General features: G+C 45.5%; 1 protein-coding gene across 2 annotated transcripts in view; it reads left to right on the forward strand.

The window, feature by feature from the left end:
- The window catches only part of gpc3 (glypican 3), an 83,543-nt gene that overhangs the window by 43,740 nt on the left and 23,307 nt on the right, over positions 1 to 16,496 (forward strand). For both annotated transcript variants that reach the window (XM_064326257.1, XM_064326258.1), the window contains exons 4-6: positions 6,289 to 6,431; positions 8,206 to 8,331; positions 11,735 to 11,846. In XM_064326257.1, coding sequence (XP_064182327.1) covers positions 6,289 to 6,431; positions 8,206 to 8,331; positions 11,735 to 11,846 — 381 coding nt within the window. The remainder of the gene's footprint in view (positions 1 to 6,288; positions 6,432 to 8,205; positions 8,332 to 11,734; positions 11,847 to 16,496) is intronic.

Consider the following 16,496-nt stretch of genomic DNA (forward strand, 5'->3'; position numbering starts at 1 on the left):
TATAAAAGAACAAGAAAGAAATGCAGAGAAACATGCCCAGTAGCATGTCATGCCGTACAAGAAATGCATTTAACCTCTGAGCTTCTTGGAAAGAGCCCCTTGGCTTAGTTTGCAGCGAAACCTTCTCTCTGTGCTGTAAAAGCCTCCAAGTGAGGTCTAGCACATTTAAACTCCAATCAAACAGTTGAGTAGGTATCCTACATGCCTTTCTAGTCGGGGGGAAGCAGCCATTAAATATTTATCACTTTCCACTGGGGTAGCTGTGGTTGCTGTTCTTCCTGTTTGGGATTGTACTGAACTTTTCACATCTCCCACTGGAGGCCAGAGTTCCTCACTCACTGGGCATTATTTATTTAAGCAGGGTTTGGCCTGAGTCATTCAGCTGTGTGTGTGTGTGCGTGTGTGTGCTGTATGGTGTATGTGTGTGTGTGTGTGCGTGTGTGTGTGTGTGGTGTGTGTGTGTGTGCATGTGTGTGTGTGTGGTGTGTGGTGTGTGTGTGTGAGTGCGGGTATGTGTGTGCGTGGATATGTGTGTGTGCGTGAGTACTTGTGTACATGCTCTTAAGTGTTTGTTTCACTCTGATACGCTTTATAATTGCGTAATTGATTCACTGAATACATCTTTATCAATTTGTGTGTGTGTGTGTGTGTGGGTGTGTTGTGTTCACGTTCATCAAAAAATAACTTTCTTTGAAACTGATTTTTACCTGCTTGGTTGAATGCGTTAATTAAGGGTTCTGCGGCGTGTGCGTGCTGATTATGGCTCTGAGGAGTTTATTAGATCCCCTGAAGTTTGATTAATGAGGACGCCGGTGTGAAGCCTAATTCTTCTGCATTGTTTAATAAAGCAGTGGGGCTCCGTTTGCCTGAGTCTGCGGGCACGCCCGCTCACTTCAAACTGCCACTTGTGTGGTTTTCTCTCAGGTTTCCACTTAATATGAGAAAATGGGAATTAAATATCCGTCACATCATGTACAGAAGGAACATTTTTGCTGTCGTCAGAGTTACGGGGTGGCGAGACCAAGCAATTTAGTGTGGTAGTGGGGATTTCATATTCATAAGTATTCACATGTGACTGACTGTGTAACGAAATATGCTGTGTAAAGTTATGCAGGGTCTAAAAAATATTTGGTGCATTGCATATTTCACTGCCATCCCATTTGAAATGGGAATAGATTGCTTTCATATTAGTAAGCATGAATACAAACTTAATGAAAGTGCAGATCTTTTATGAATGTAGCCATACCCCCTCGCTCAACCGCCTCGCCCAACCCCTCTCTCACCTCCCCTCTCTTTGTACACACGGATTTGTTAAGAATACGCTTGTGGGATGTCTTACATCTTCGTTACTGAAAAACAAACTGCATTTTCGCGAGTGCTGCTCAGTACGTTAGATGTACAGTTTGAAAGGGCCGCGAGAACGCGCGTTTCTGTGCGTATGAAAGGATGAAAAGGAAGTTTTTCGTTAGGGGACCATCTGTTTTTATCACTGACCTCTCCTGTACCACCTAAATGGCTTGTCCCAGGATGGCAGAGGTCACAGGCGAATTGAGTCTGTGTGAAAGGAAAAGGCTCAGAGGTATGCAGCTGTAGAAACTGTGCACTCCTTCTCGCTCTGCTGAATGAAGATTATTTCACGGTTTCCTGTACAAAAAACAGAGTTCCTGTTTATTTATCCTCTCAGTAAACACTGATCCTTTCATGAAAAATTAATTGATCAGCATGATCTCTTTCTCACCCATCGGCATCCTGTTCATCTCCTAGCCTAAGTTGTCTTTCTTTACCAGCTCTGTTACTGTACTATTTCCCCTCCCACCTCCGTGCATCTTCTATCTTTCTACATCTCCTCTCCTCTCTCTCTCTTTCTCTCTCTTTGTTTCTCTTTCTTTGCTGCTCTTACTGTGAGAGGATACATGATTTATGAAGCTCTATTTTTACCAGTTACTGTGCAGAAACGAGAGACGGAGGGAGGGGGGGCAGGAGAGAGAGTTTGAAATGAAAGCCCAGGGCTAAAGAGCAGGCATCCAGGAAGCCCCCCCTGCACCCCCCCCCCTACACACACACCCCATACCACATCCTCCCTGTTAAAATGAAGACTTAATGTTGGATTAATGGCACAGCAATGGTGCCCAGGTGCTGCCAGGCCCCTCACACACACAGGCCCATTCCTGGGAAGAAACAGCCTGCTGGAGATCCCGTCAGGAGATATGGAGGAACGGGGCCACCCTCTCCCCATTCTGCAGTGAACTGCAGTGTGTGTCACTTTGACTCCCTACCATAGGATATAAAAATCTAATTAGACGGATGGGTCATTTAGACTCTAATAAAAGGGCTTTCGATGAAAGAGTGGTGGGTGGCGGGGGGGGTCACTGTTTAAGACACATCATCACATCGCCCCGTCACCCCATCACCCCATCACCCCATCACCCCATCGCACAACTTCCACACACTTTCAGGGCCTGGCTGAGGGAGGGAGTCTTTGGCAGTAGGTGCACATTTCTCTCTCTCTCTCCCTCTCTCTCTCTGTCTCTCTCACTCGCGTACTTTCTCCTATGTGTGTGAAAGCGCAGTGTGTGTATGTATGTAAACTGGATAACAATATTGACATGACAGATCATATTCAGCTTTTACATGTGATGTAAGTTGTAAAACATTATAGCAAGGTGTACATAAAGTAATGTAAGGCAGTCGTGCAGTCCCAAGCTGAACATTAGTGAACATTTACATCCATAAGCAATCATCTCAGCTTGTGGTACAGTATGCTGCTGCTGGGAACCTCCCACCATGGATGCCCATAAAAGCTAAAGCTGCTAAAAGCTAGATGTTAGAGGGGAAACTATATATATATATATATATATACACATAATTCTTACTCTAATTGTCTTCAACATTTTGCCAAGGGAATCCTACTCTAAAATACATCCTAAATTACATCTTCATTGATCTGATAATCAGTGCATCAGGAAGCTAAACCGGGATAATATTTGCACTAAAAAACCCTTACAGAGCACTCTGAGCCTCTAAAAGAAGACATTACAAAATAATTACACCAATTACTATCTAGCCAGCAGATCCACACTACATATTGCTGTAAGCGATTTAGAGGGAAAACTGCATAATTACCAGGACAAGGGAGAAAAAACATTTAGGCTACAGTATTTGTTGATGATAACTAACTTGAAAAGAGTGATAAAATCACACATGAATATCAATGAATGTTTTTGACATACTTCAGTTTAAAGGGCTGTTAATTCGGGATTGAAACAGAGGAAGAGCCCCCACTGCAAGCTGATGCTGAAGTTCAAAAATCATGTTAATTATTTTAGTATAGGCCCAGTGCATCCATTTCAAAAGACTAACAAGGCAAATGCTGGCCAGAAATAAAATATTCATGTTTTGTTGCTGTGTTTTGGTGAGCCAAGTAATATCGGCCGTACCAGAGAAATGATTCATCATAATTAAGTCAATCCTGAAATCCTCTGAGCTCAGAGAAACGCAGAGAAACCAGTTCACAGAAACCAAACGCTTAAATGGATAGTCAGACTTTTCGGGAAATTCACGTTTTGGCTATCTTACCCATCGTTAGGGCGATTGATACCAATTTCATCCCTGTGCATCCAGTACAAAATTATGAGAATTATCTACGAGCTGCATCCTAACTGTGTTACCGGTACGAATGGCTGCAGATAGAAGCGTTGTTAGCTTTGCTAATTAGTGATGGAAATACACCTTCCAGCATTTCCAAAAGCAGAGTTATTTACACTTGCATCTTGCGTGTATTTTACGAGTAAAAATAAAAACTGATTGTTGTTTTAGAGGCAGCTAAATTCAGGACTATAATTGACTTAAAAACCATGTATCCATTCCCTGGGTGAAGTGATTAGTAGCTGTGCAGCACCTCTTGAAGCGTGAGTTTGAGGTTGCCAGGTATGCAGTACCTTTGAATGCAGAATTGAAAGTTCACAGTCAGTGACACGCAAACCTGGCAACCCCCAGTTCACACTTGTATTTCTGTCACTTAACTTAGCAGAGTTAACATTGCTTCCCTATGAAGCCATTTATAGTGTTAGCACAGTTAACATACAGCCCATAGATATTGCCTAACATTTCTACACTGGATGCACAAGGATAAGATGTATATTGATCTTATTGTCTAACTATGGGTTAGCCAAAAATCTAATTTCCCAAACAATTTTGACTATACCTTTAAAATCACCCTAAGAAAACCATGACAAACCATGTTGGCTGTCATGGCCTAACATTTTTAATTTGTGGCTTAACATTTTAATATCATGTACATATTACATGTAGGAAGGGTTTCAATTGGCTTAGTGTTATTGTTGCATAACTAACACCCAGTTAACCCCGCCCCCGAAAACCTGGCATTTAGCCAAAGGGGAAAGGAAGCCAATTTCAGTGAAGTCTTTTATACAATTTTTATTTTTTATTAAAAAATAATAATTTCAAAATATGTCTGATCCATTTGTGAATGCCACAAAAAAATTAAAACAACACTAAAGCAACACTAAAAACAATTCACAGATTTTAGTTTCCTAGACCTTTAAACAGAACTGTGTGTGTATGATTGGGATAGAAACCTGGAGAGTTTGGAGTGAGTTAGTGTAGATACATTGTGCATGACAATGTGATTGAAAGGGCTTTGTGTGTGTGTGTGTGTGTGTGTGTATCTGTCTGGCTGTCTCTGTCTGTTCCTGAGCCTGTTGACTTGGGTTTCAGTCTGCAATGCAGAACTTTTAATAACATGCAGGTGTTTGAGGACACCATGCTGTGAATTCTCTTATCTGTAAGACGCTCCTCTTAGTTTTGTCTGTCCAGCTTTGGGGGATATTGATTCTCTGGTAGTGAGAGCTTAACTCATAAGCTGTGACAAAAATTATCTGGAAATGGAGAAAAGTCAGAATCGCATTAATCATCACCTTTGGGACCACAGACACAAGATACATTAATAAATTACTCAGGATAAAATTAATGAATCACTTGGATGGCGCTCTTGTGGATTACAGTGCAGAGAGGCTTATAAAGATTCCCCTGGAGCCATAGTAAAGTCAGAGTAAAGCTGTAGGCCTGTAGTTTATCTGGGGAATAGCTTGCGATCTTAAGGCTTTGGAGCATTGTTGACAGAGTGCACTCAACTGGAGTTGCATCTCGATTCATCTTTCAAATTTTTGTCTTTTGACTTTTACTTCTTAATTTAGACTAGCACTTTTCGTGACTTGCCTGATGCAAAGTGTCGCAAGTTCTTAATTAAAGGAACAGTGGTCTTTAAGATTGGTGTTGAGGTGCAATTTAAACCAAATTTCCTGTGTGTAATTTGTGTGAATGTGTGCGTTTGTGCATGTGTTTGCGCATATGTGTGTGTATGTGCGCGTGTGTTTGCGCGTATGTGTGTGCGTATGTGCATGTGTCTATGTGCGCGTGCGTGCGTGCTTCCTTACTTTCCAATGCATGCCTAGTCCAGCTCCGATGGTCCGGTTCCGTCGCTTTGCGTCGGTATTCGGCAGGGAGGATGTGGACACGCTGTCTTTGGGGAGCCGGGCACAATTAGCCATTAACATTACGAGGCAAAATGAAGCCCTGAATTGAACCCCTGGGGAAATTAAACAACCCGCAATCATTAACGAGCATTTGCATTTTTATTGCACTTGAAAAGATTGTTTTGGTCCCATTATCTCCGAAACACAAGGACTTTTTATTATTATTGTGCTGTCCCGCATAAAAACAATATGTTTTATCTTTATGAGGAAAGATAAGACCTCATTTGCATTGCTTATAAGGGGCTGCTGTGTATACTAATACCTGGGATAAAAACCACGACAGATTTTCCCTATGGCTGCAGTCTTCATAAAGAAATAACAGGTTATAAAACCAAACAAGGATTAAAAACTATGTGTGTCTGTGAACATTTCTTTTTTGCTATCTCATGCTTTTCATTTTTTGTTCCTGCCATTTTTCTTGATTTTGTTTTTGTTAATGTTAATGTTGCTGTTTGACCCAAGACACATGTCTATGACGATCAGGGTTGGGGCCGCTTCTGTGCGAATTCAGACTATTCGGGAAATGAATTGAAGTTCAGTTAATTAAGAGAGGCGTTATGGGTATTTTTCAGTTAATGAACTTACTTTAAATTCATTTCTTCAACTGACTGAATTGAAGTAGAGTTAAGCACCCAAGTTGCCCAGCCCTGATGCTGATGAAGCAAAGCACCCTGGGCGTGTCAATGTGCGGTGCGATACGCCCTCACCTTTCTTCTTCTCCTGTTTCGTCCAGGTGAGCAGTAAGTGCGCACGCTCCCCCCAGCGTGTCTCGCGCTCAGCAGTGCCCTCTCCTGGCCGCACCCCGCCTGCTCCCATGCCCCACGGTCAACAGCCTGTGCCCTTTGACCCGGAAGAGACCCTGGCCGGTCGACGCAGGTAGAACTCTTTACAATACGTTATTTTGTACTGACTCTTCCCTTTCCCTGATGTTGCATATTCTGAACATGTATGTATGTACGTATGTGTGTGTGTCTGACTTTTATTATATTTCATCAGCATAAGCTACAGTGACCTTCACGATTTATGCTAAGATTTGGTTAAAAGCTTTGGTTGAAAGCTTAATTCTGAATTGGATGTTGCAGAGTTGATGAGCTGAGAATGCTGTACCTTGCCAGGAGCATGTTCTTTCAGACATCATTAATCCCAAGCCCCGCATGTAGGGCAAGCCTTCATGTTTGCTGTGCTCCAAATATTTTAGAGTGGCAGTCTGTTATTCAGGTTCCTTAGGAGTATTGATAAGTAAATTTCACGTGGATGTTACGGGGGTGAAGGACATTTTTAACAAAACAAGCAGCGTTTCGTGTGCCAGAAAGGGGTGCTTCTGAAAGCATTAGGAGTATCCAAAATTTCAGCCGCTTACAACTGCAGTGACCCCCTCAAAGTTTTTAATCAGGGCGGCCATCTAACAGCAAACCTACCTTCTGCTCGCATGGTTCTTCATTGTAGTCTTTGCAGGTAGCTTGCAAATGGCTGCTCCTGACAAAAAGAGTCACATCATGAGGACCGGAGCTTCACTAGAACATTAAGTGACTCTTTAGGAATCACATGCTGTAAATGCACTTTTGATTTCTCTTCATGTTAGCTGTGTTATTGAGGGACCTTGGCTAAATTTATAAAGTCAAATGCACAAGTCCATTTGAAAAAGCTGAAACAATAATGCTTTATTTCATGGACTAAAGATAATGGTGTTTTTCCCAGAATTGAAATATGTGTATGTGCAAAAGCCCACTTTTATGAATCAATTAGAGCACTCCTTATGCATTTATCAACATACTCTTCTACTGAGGTGTTGGTGTCACATTGGAACTCCCGAAAGCACGGAGCGCATTATGGCTAACCCAGCTGACCCACTTTTACAGCACTGAATACTTGTTTGTGGCAATGTGCCAGGGCAGTAAATTGCCACTTAGTTCCGCTTCATTGCACAAGGTCTGCAGGTATTTCACGCACTTAATGCCAGATAAGAATAAAAAAATGACAACAATTATTGAGTGACTTTAGGATAAATGTGATTAGCCTTGATCCCTTACATAACACGTGGATGTACACACACCTGCACGCATACACACCACTGATGCCCACAACTTAAATCTTGCTGGTAGTTTCCAGCACAAAGAAAGCTGTTGTTATGTATCCTTATAACAAAGCAGCTTCTTTCATTTGATTCAGCTTAATTTCAAATGGGAAGGATGGACCGTGGTACCAATTTAGCGTGCGCTACAATATTTTTCAGTGTTGACATGGCAATTGCCAAACATTTTTGAGGTCCTGTGCAATTCCTAGATGGTTGTGTTTTGGTTATGACTAAAACCTTTGCTCTTAATTACTTAATTAGCTGAGAAATTTGCTCTAATTGAGCGGTTTTAACATATCTACAAATGATTAATCAAAGCTGAAGACTTTTGTATATAATCAAGAAATGTTATACTTTAGAGTGGCTTTGGAGCTTACATATGAAAATGTATGCTGTTGGTTCAGCTACAGAGATAGTTATCACAGTACATATAGAATCTCCAGTCCGCCTTTAATCATGACAGAGAAGGAGGATCTTCTGAAAAGGGATTGGGACTTCTATAAGGGTCTCTCTCTCTCTCCCTCTCTCTTTCTGCTGACAAAAGAATCACCAGACTCCTCTATGTCCTTGCCACAGGGAGTTCATCAACAGCCTGAGGAGCTTCAGCACTTTCTACAGTGGCCTAGGGGAGGCGCTGTGCAGCAGGGAGGCCGTCGCGCTCAACGACTCCCTCTGCTGGAACGGCCTGGAAGTGACTGACAGGTGAGTCGATGCAGAGCAGTCGTGTGCAGCAGGCAGGCCTTTTAGTACTGGGTAAATTTGAACTGTGTCACGTTCTGGAATTTTGCCATTGGCCATTGTTTTGTAAGGCAATTGTAGTTTTCAGTTAGGTTTCTGTTATAATATGCAACCAATTAAGATAAGTAATTAAAGTATGGAAAACAAACACTTGGTAAAGCTAATGAGTAAAAATGTAAGATGCTTCATTGTGCAGATGGCACAGAGGTGTTGGGCCTCATAATAAAACTAATATAACACCCCTCCCCCCATCTAACTGTACCTGAGAGAATAAGCCATATGTTCTATAGGCATATGTTCTTATGTTCACTTATCATCATCTGTCATGCTGTTCTGGTTATTAGCACCTCTTCAGTCCACTTACACCTCCTCCTGTGACCCAGAACCCAATTTGGAGTCACTCTCTCTGTCTTACTCCCACTCTCTCTCTGTCCCTCACTCTCTCTTTCTCTCTCTCTCTCTCTCGCTCACACACACACACATACGCACTCTCACTCTCTCAATTTTCGCTCCCTCTCTCTCTCAGTCCATTTAGCTTTTATTTTTGGGGCAAAAACGCAGGAAGTAATACGTTATTTTGTGCAAAAGCAAGCTAAAATCTAAAATCGTAAGAAGTCTTAAGGGTCCTGAAAATCCCAGGTAATTGCAAATGGAAAGATAAGGGCAGGGCTGGCTGGTTTCAGATGAGCACTCCTTTTATTGATTAACTCCACCGGGGGAGCCTGGCGGTCCCGCGTGTCTCAGCAGTCTTGCCTCCCGGACGAGAAACAGCGGCGAGCTGATATATCTGCTAATGGGAGAAACATGCTGAGCCGCAGAATCGGGCTGTCAGTCCGGACCCCGTCGTCAGAGCGTTTTTCGGCTGGGGTCTTGACCCTCCCCCGGCGGCACGGTGACGGGCCCGCGGTGGGCGTCACACGCGCCGTCTCTCGCCACGTCCGTCAGGCCGCGGCGGGAATCCCGCCGGGCCGGCGTCGGGCGGGGTCGGAGGGGGCGCGGGGCGCGGTGGCCGAGCTCGGGGGGGGGGAGGAAGAGTTAAAGGGAAGCCGTAATTTACCGCCTGCTCCCGCGGGGGCGGGCTGATGCGTGGCGGGGGCTACAGGCCGGGTTAATGAGGAGAGCAGAGAGCGAAGTGAAATGAGAGATGGAGAGATGGAGAGATGGAGAGATATTGCAGAGGGAGGACGGAGAGAGAGATGTCCTCAAACACCAGCTATAAACAGAGCCGCCTAGTGCGTGCTGCCACTGCGAGGTTCAGCCAGATTTTATTTGTATTTTTATTTGTTGTGATATTTTTTCTTGCATTTGCAGTTTTTACTATTTCGCTTTATTTTATTGCGTTTTCTGTAAACCTGGGCATGACAGGTTATGTTCCTCCCTGGCGTCTCGTTGTTAGAGCACTACTCCGCCTAGTGGAAGTCCGTGGCCCTGCACCTATACGGAGCAGTGCTATTTCATATCAGAAAGTGCAATAATGCCACAATATTTAATGAGTGAAATTAAATGGTTTACTGCCATTGTGTGCTAAGATCATATATGCACATGTATTTTCTTTAGAAATTTAAAGAGCACAAATATGAAGTAAGAACCTTCCTCACTGGTTAGTTAGGAAGAGGTATAAAGTAGATTCAGTAATATTAAACAATAGTCACATTAACTAAATGTAACCAAGTAGTCTGAAAATAGTCAGTAAATTAACATGAACATTACAAAGTAATAGTGTCAATAAACATTGCATCTAAAATGCGTAAAATTAGCACCATGAAGACTTTGAGGTCTATTTAGTCTTGTATTTTCAAACAGTATTTGAATAGTGTTGTGAACAAAAGAGCGGCCAAATCTTTTGGTTCTGTCAGAAAGGGCTGTGATTGGTGTCTCTGCACTCCCTGTTCTGTTCTGCCTGGCCCATCGATGAGGTCATGGAGGATGAGAGCACTGAAAAGTGAGAACAGGTCGAATATCGGGCAGCACGCAGTAGCGTGAGTCTCCGTCCTCTGTCACCTTGATCAAGGATGCACGGAAACAGGTGAGGGTGACATCACTGGGGCAGAGCAAGACTGCAAAGAGGAAAAGGGCTTTTTTTAAAAAAAAAAACGTACTTCCACTTCTGCTTTTTCTCTCTCATTTGCGTTGCTCGCTCCCACCTGTTAAACAGATGACTCTGCCTCTGGATTATTTATGCGATGATTAATGCTCGAAGGTGAGCTGACATACCGGTAATAAGAAGAATAAATAATGTTGGAAAGTTTAATTCTGTTTAATGAACAGTCTGAATATGGGGGGAGATGAGCTGGTGAGTAATTTTGTCTCCTGACGGGGTACGGTGGGGGTGGGGGTGGTGGTGTGGGGGGGCGGGGGGGGGGGGGGGGCTCTCTCTGCTGCTGTAGCTGGTACGCTCCTAGGCGCTGCGAGTCCCTTCCCTAAGCTGCCACTGCGCATCAGGGCTAATTAGCTTTTAATTGAGAGTAATTAGGACGAACACGGTGCTCCGAGGCGGAGAGTGTGCGCTTCGGTCACACGCTCTGAGTGTTGGGCATGGCCCATCAGTCACAGAGACGATGCTTAACACGCTGCGAGTGAGTCCTGTTTGTGTGCACATTTGCAAGCTGCAAGTTTGTGTGTGTTTGTGTTTGGACGTACCTGTGTGCGTGTGTGCGTGTGTGTTTTTCTCCCTTTGTATTCTGAGTGGGGCTCAGAATTCAGATCTCTCTCTCTCTCACACACACAAACACACACACACACAAAAACATACACACACACACACACACACGCATACACACCGGATACCTAGCAGCCTTCCATCCTACTTTCAGTCTGTGCACTTTGAAGTTCACCCTCCCCTCATGCAGTGTCTCCACCAGCTCCGTAACTGAGACCCCTTAGAGCATGGGGTCATAGTCGCACTGAGACCACGAGACCCCTCTCCTAAACTCCTAAATTCCACACCAGGCCTGGAACAAAAGTACAGCCTCTGTGACCTTTGTGTGTGTGTGTGTGTGTGTGCGTGTGCGCATATTTGATTTATCCCCTCTTCAGACTGCTTTCATTTCTGAGGTCTCTCTGAAGAGGGCAATGTGATGGCAGTTCCTTTGGCCATCACAAGAGGGCAGTGCAGTTATGCTTTTTGGCCGTTCAACCTCCAAGCGTTTAGTGGATGACAAATTAAAAATAAAACATATCTCTCACCAGAAACATCTGTTCAGTGCAAAGAGCAGCTAATGAACAAGACTAATTCATCCGAGGCAGTGACGCATATCAAACCAGCATGTGTTCAAAGCCATCAGGCTGGGTTTCTGGAACTGACTCCCTCCCTCTCTCTCTCTCTCTCCCCTCTCTCTCTCTCTCTCGTCCCGCCCGTGTGCCCCAGGTTTCCAGCCCCGGGGGCGAAGCGAGCTCAGGCGCACGGCTCGGACTCCAAGCACAGGGGCCCCGAGCCGGTCATCAGCCAGATCATCGACAAGCTCAAACACATCAACCAGGTGAGCGGAAGGGGGAGGGCGGCTCCTCACGCACGTCATCCGTTTCCACTGACGCGTCCGAAGAGGCACACGCAGCATTACGCTCACGCATTCATGAGGTTTACGCGTGTTACCGTTACATATGTTCACAGCAGAGTTCACATCGAACGCGTTTCATCCGGGAATGACTTAATAAATGTGATGTTCTCTGAAGATTTATAAATAAAATTAAATTCATTTTCTGAACTGAATGAATTGAATGGATTTCAGACATAGTACATGCAATGCATTTGCGCACACACGCACGCACACACGCAAGTGTATACACACACACACACACACACACACACACACAGAACCACCGCTTTTACCCGTCTCAGTCACAGCAGACCGAGTGAGCTCCTCTGTGTGCAGGTGTGCAGACGGACAGGCTATGAGGGCGTTTTCAGGCACTGCATTACAGGCATGCGGGCTCCACGTACTTTAAGAACGGAGCTCAAAGATGGCGAGACCACACCGTCTCCGAGACACGTCTGCGTGTGACGCACCAGGCTTGCTTTGGTCTGCCGCTTGTCCTGTTTAGGAGCAGATGAATACTACATTGAGGCTACCGGGAAGATGGTTTGTTGTCTTGTCTCTTGCATGCATTGGTTTTAGAGTGGAGACTTTTAATGTACAGTGTGGTTACAGTGGTTGGCGCACCATCCAAACAAGACAAAAAAACAAACCAAGCACAGCAGGCTATCTTTAACACCTGGATCTGTCTCTATAGACAGACATGTGACATATGACTCAGAGGTGGAACAACATGCCTCTCTCTCTTTCTCTCTCTCTGTTATGTTTTTTGCTGTGTGTATTTTGGTTTGTGCTGTCTGGGGTATCTGCCTCTCATGCATTGCATGTGTACTGAGACCTCCTCACCAGCCCATTCACCCTAACCAAGCTCTGTCCCCATGGCGACAGACGCACCACGGTCCAGCTGGGGCGTCAGCTATGTGACCGTGTCTCCTCGTGAGCCCGTAAGCGCTCCCTCAAATGGCCCCCTCACCACCCTCACCCCCCCACCCCCCCCGTCCAGGTCCCAGGTCAGGAGAAGGGGCCCTGCTTCCTGAGAGGAGAGCGTGGAGCTCAGGCAGAGGCCGTGTTCTCTGGGCTTGTCCGAAAGGATTAGGCTCACTCTCCTGTTTAAACAAACTGTGGAAGGAGATCTAAAGTTGGTGAAGGGGGGTGGGGGTGCATGCCCTCCCCAGCTGAAGCCCTCACCCCCCCCCCCCCCCCTCACCCTCACCCCCTGGGGATTTTGCTCCAGTGCTGGGGAGAAGCAAAAGCAATTTTCCCAATTACAGTGCTGCATTACCTCATGCAGGCTGACCTCTAGCCGAAACAAGACCGGTATGGACTGTGAAGATCCCGGCTGCCCCCCAACACCCCCCCCCCCAAGTCCCAGCCCCGTCCAGCTGTTTGTATCGATCTTCATGACATGTTAATGATTCACTCTCTTCACTGGAAACACACACACGCCACAGACACACACACCCACACGTACTTACACGTGTGCACACACACACACACACACATACTTACACATGTGCACACACACGCACAAACACACATACTTACACATGTGCACACACACACGCACACACACACACACCACACCACACCACTAATATACACACGCACATACTCACACAACTCACAAGACACAGACACGCACACCCACACATACTTGCGCATGTGCACACACACACACACCCACATGCACACACACACACAAACACACACCCACATGCACACACACACACACACACACACACTAACACACACAGGCTTTTAAAGCCCTGCTTTGTGCAGTGTCCCAGGGCAACGCCGCGGATGTGGTGATGATTGCGGTGGAATTTTTATACGGAGGAGATTATCGCGGCATTCGTGGAGCATGTTTGAAACCTTCAGCCTCCCCACCACAAATACACAAACACACACACACACACACACACACACACATCACAACACACACACACACACACACACACACACACCACCAAACACACACACACACACACAAATGCACACCCACATGCACACACACACACACACACACACAAACACACACGCACACACACACACACACACTGCTGTGGTGGGGAGCCCTGTTTACCTCCCCCCTGTTTATTTACCCGCGTGCATCCGTCTCCATCTGCGGGCCTTAAGGAAAGCCTGGGTGACAAACGGCCCTGCGCTCGCCCCGCCCGCCTCCGCTCTCTCTCTCTCTCTCTCTCTCTCTCTCTCTCTCTCTCTCTCTCTCTCTCTCTCTCTCTCTCTCTCTCTCTCTCTCTCTCTCTCTCTCTCTCTCTCTCTCTCTGATATCCCCGCTGAAGGCACCAAGCACAGCTTTTATTCCATCATCAGGCAACCTCTGGGGGAAGAACAGAGAGCCAAGAAGAATGTACAGCATAAAAGCTGGCGCCGGTGCTGGCCAGCTGGGCGGTGGGGGTGGGGGTGGGGGTGGGGGTTGGGGGTGGGTCAGGGAGGGGGGGCTCAGTGTTAGGGTCCCGTGTCACACAGATGTCTCAGTCGCACCTGTGCCGGGCTGTAATGTCTCTCGCTCTCAGACAAGCGTGTCTTTTTGTGCTCGAGCCACGCACATGCTCAGTGTGGTCACGGTCAGCCCGTGTAGAAAGGCCGGCTTTCTCCCCGACACGCCTGTTGCCTTGACCTCCCTGATTAAGACTGTCAAACCCCACATGTTTTGGGATGATTTTTGGGAGGTGAGTGTGCGAGATTTGCATTTTTGTCTTGTTCTCTATGAGTTATTACCCTATGTGCGTGCCATCCATCTGGTCGTAACTCTTTTTTTTTTTTAGTAAAGTATATGTGCCTCATGAATCACACAATCATATATAGGACCGGAATTGTACAGAATTTTGGTCTTGTTTGCTGGCAGGTGTCCCAACACATACTATTGTTGGGAGGGACTTCTTTCACATTTTTCTTCTGTGTATAACAGTGTATGACGATACTGAGAAAGTTGACTTACCAGGTAACAGTCATTTTAAGTTAACTTCATGAAAATACTAACCATGTAAACTTCTTCCTAGTGGCTTGTTCTGGTTCAAGTCAACACAAAATTACTTTGGCATTGGCAGGATAACGGTGAAAAGCTTGTGCTGTCTCACCAGCTTTTATTTTGTTTTACCCACAATCCCTCGTTTTTAATACTGCGGGCCGAGCACAAAGGCAGTGGCAGGAGGCAGTCCCAGTCATGATTGTGCCCCCACCTGCTTTCCCCCATCCCCCTAATCCCTCACCCCCCCAAGCCCCCCCCCCCCGGGAGAGTCAGGGCAGACAGCCTAACCGCAGGGCCACAGGGATTACAGCACGGCCCTGCTGCGGTGAGCGTGCTGGTGTGCTGTGACATCATTACTCGGCCACACCCTGCTGTCAAGGAGTGAAAAGCCTTCAAATTGAGCTTTGAAATTTGGGGCCACGTGGATGCCTGTTTTTGTTTTATTTTACCACCTTTCCTGTGCCCTCTCTCGCTGTGACATGCCTGTTCTTCCATTTCCTGCCCCCCCCCTCTTTTTACTTATCTGTTTCCCTCTCTCTCCTTTGCTCCTGCACACTTTGAAGAGCCTGCTGTTATCAGCTCTGTGGCTCCATCTATATATCATCATTACAAAATGATATTTAATCTATACATCATCCATTACAAAATGATGTTTGGTTCCTTTGGGTTTATATCTGGAGCCGGCCCATGTCTGCGCTTTATCCAGTCTGGATTAATGGGCAGGAAAAGCAGGACTGTTTCTGCTGCTGAAACGGGACTTTCTCACGCCCAACTGCGTTGATGTAATGGCTGACCATGGCCAAGTTTGGTATGAGCTGTTGTCTATAAAAGGCCAGAAAAAATGACCTTTGTTTAAGTTATTTGATATATTTGAGAGCTGCAGACTGTTGGTATGCGTGTATTTTGCCTGCGTGCGTATGTCTGCGCGTCTGTACCTCTGCACATTTTGTGTGCTTGAGTAACTGGATAAATTCCACCAATTGCCTCACAAATTCAGGCAGTTATTTGTCACTTGTTTATAGATAATGTTTATGGCTAAATGTGCAACATATGCAGAAAGGATAAACCACAGTTTCTTGCGTTTGATACAGTAGTGTCCCAAGGTGGCTCTCTATGCAGGTAACAAGTACCGTCAATGCCTTACAGACAGCTGCAATGCAGGTATGCTTTTAAAACACGAGCATTTGTGAGGAACGGCTGTCTGGAACATTATTTTCTTTCTTCAGTCATAAGTATCCTTAGAGAGACGTGGGGAGCGAGAGAAAGCGAGAGAGAGAGAGAGAGAGAGTGAGAGAGAGAGAAAGAGCAGCCATGACAGGAGATGTTTTCAGTTTAAAACTGGCCTTTTATATATTCAGGTTTCTTCTGTTTATTCCAACAACAATCATGTCTGTTTATTAAAGCAGGTTTATACAAGCGTAGTGTTTAGACAAGGTCCTCTCCTGAAGAAAGGCTATTTAAAGAAGGAAGGGTTGACCCACTTGTGTAACACGGCACAATTAGCTGGCCGGACTCTGTTTATACGGAGCCAGCCTCTCATTATTCAGACATATTTTCTGTATACAGAACTGCTGATTGTGGTGATTGATTCACGTGGGGCCCGC

Source organism: Anguilla rostrata, chromosome 3 (genome assembly GCF_018555375.3).
Source record: "Anguilla rostrata isolate EN2019 chromosome 3, ASM1855537v3, whole genome shotgun sequence".
NCBI lineage: Eukaryota > Metazoa > Chordata > Actinopteri > Anguilliformes > Anguillidae > Anguilla > Anguilla rostrata.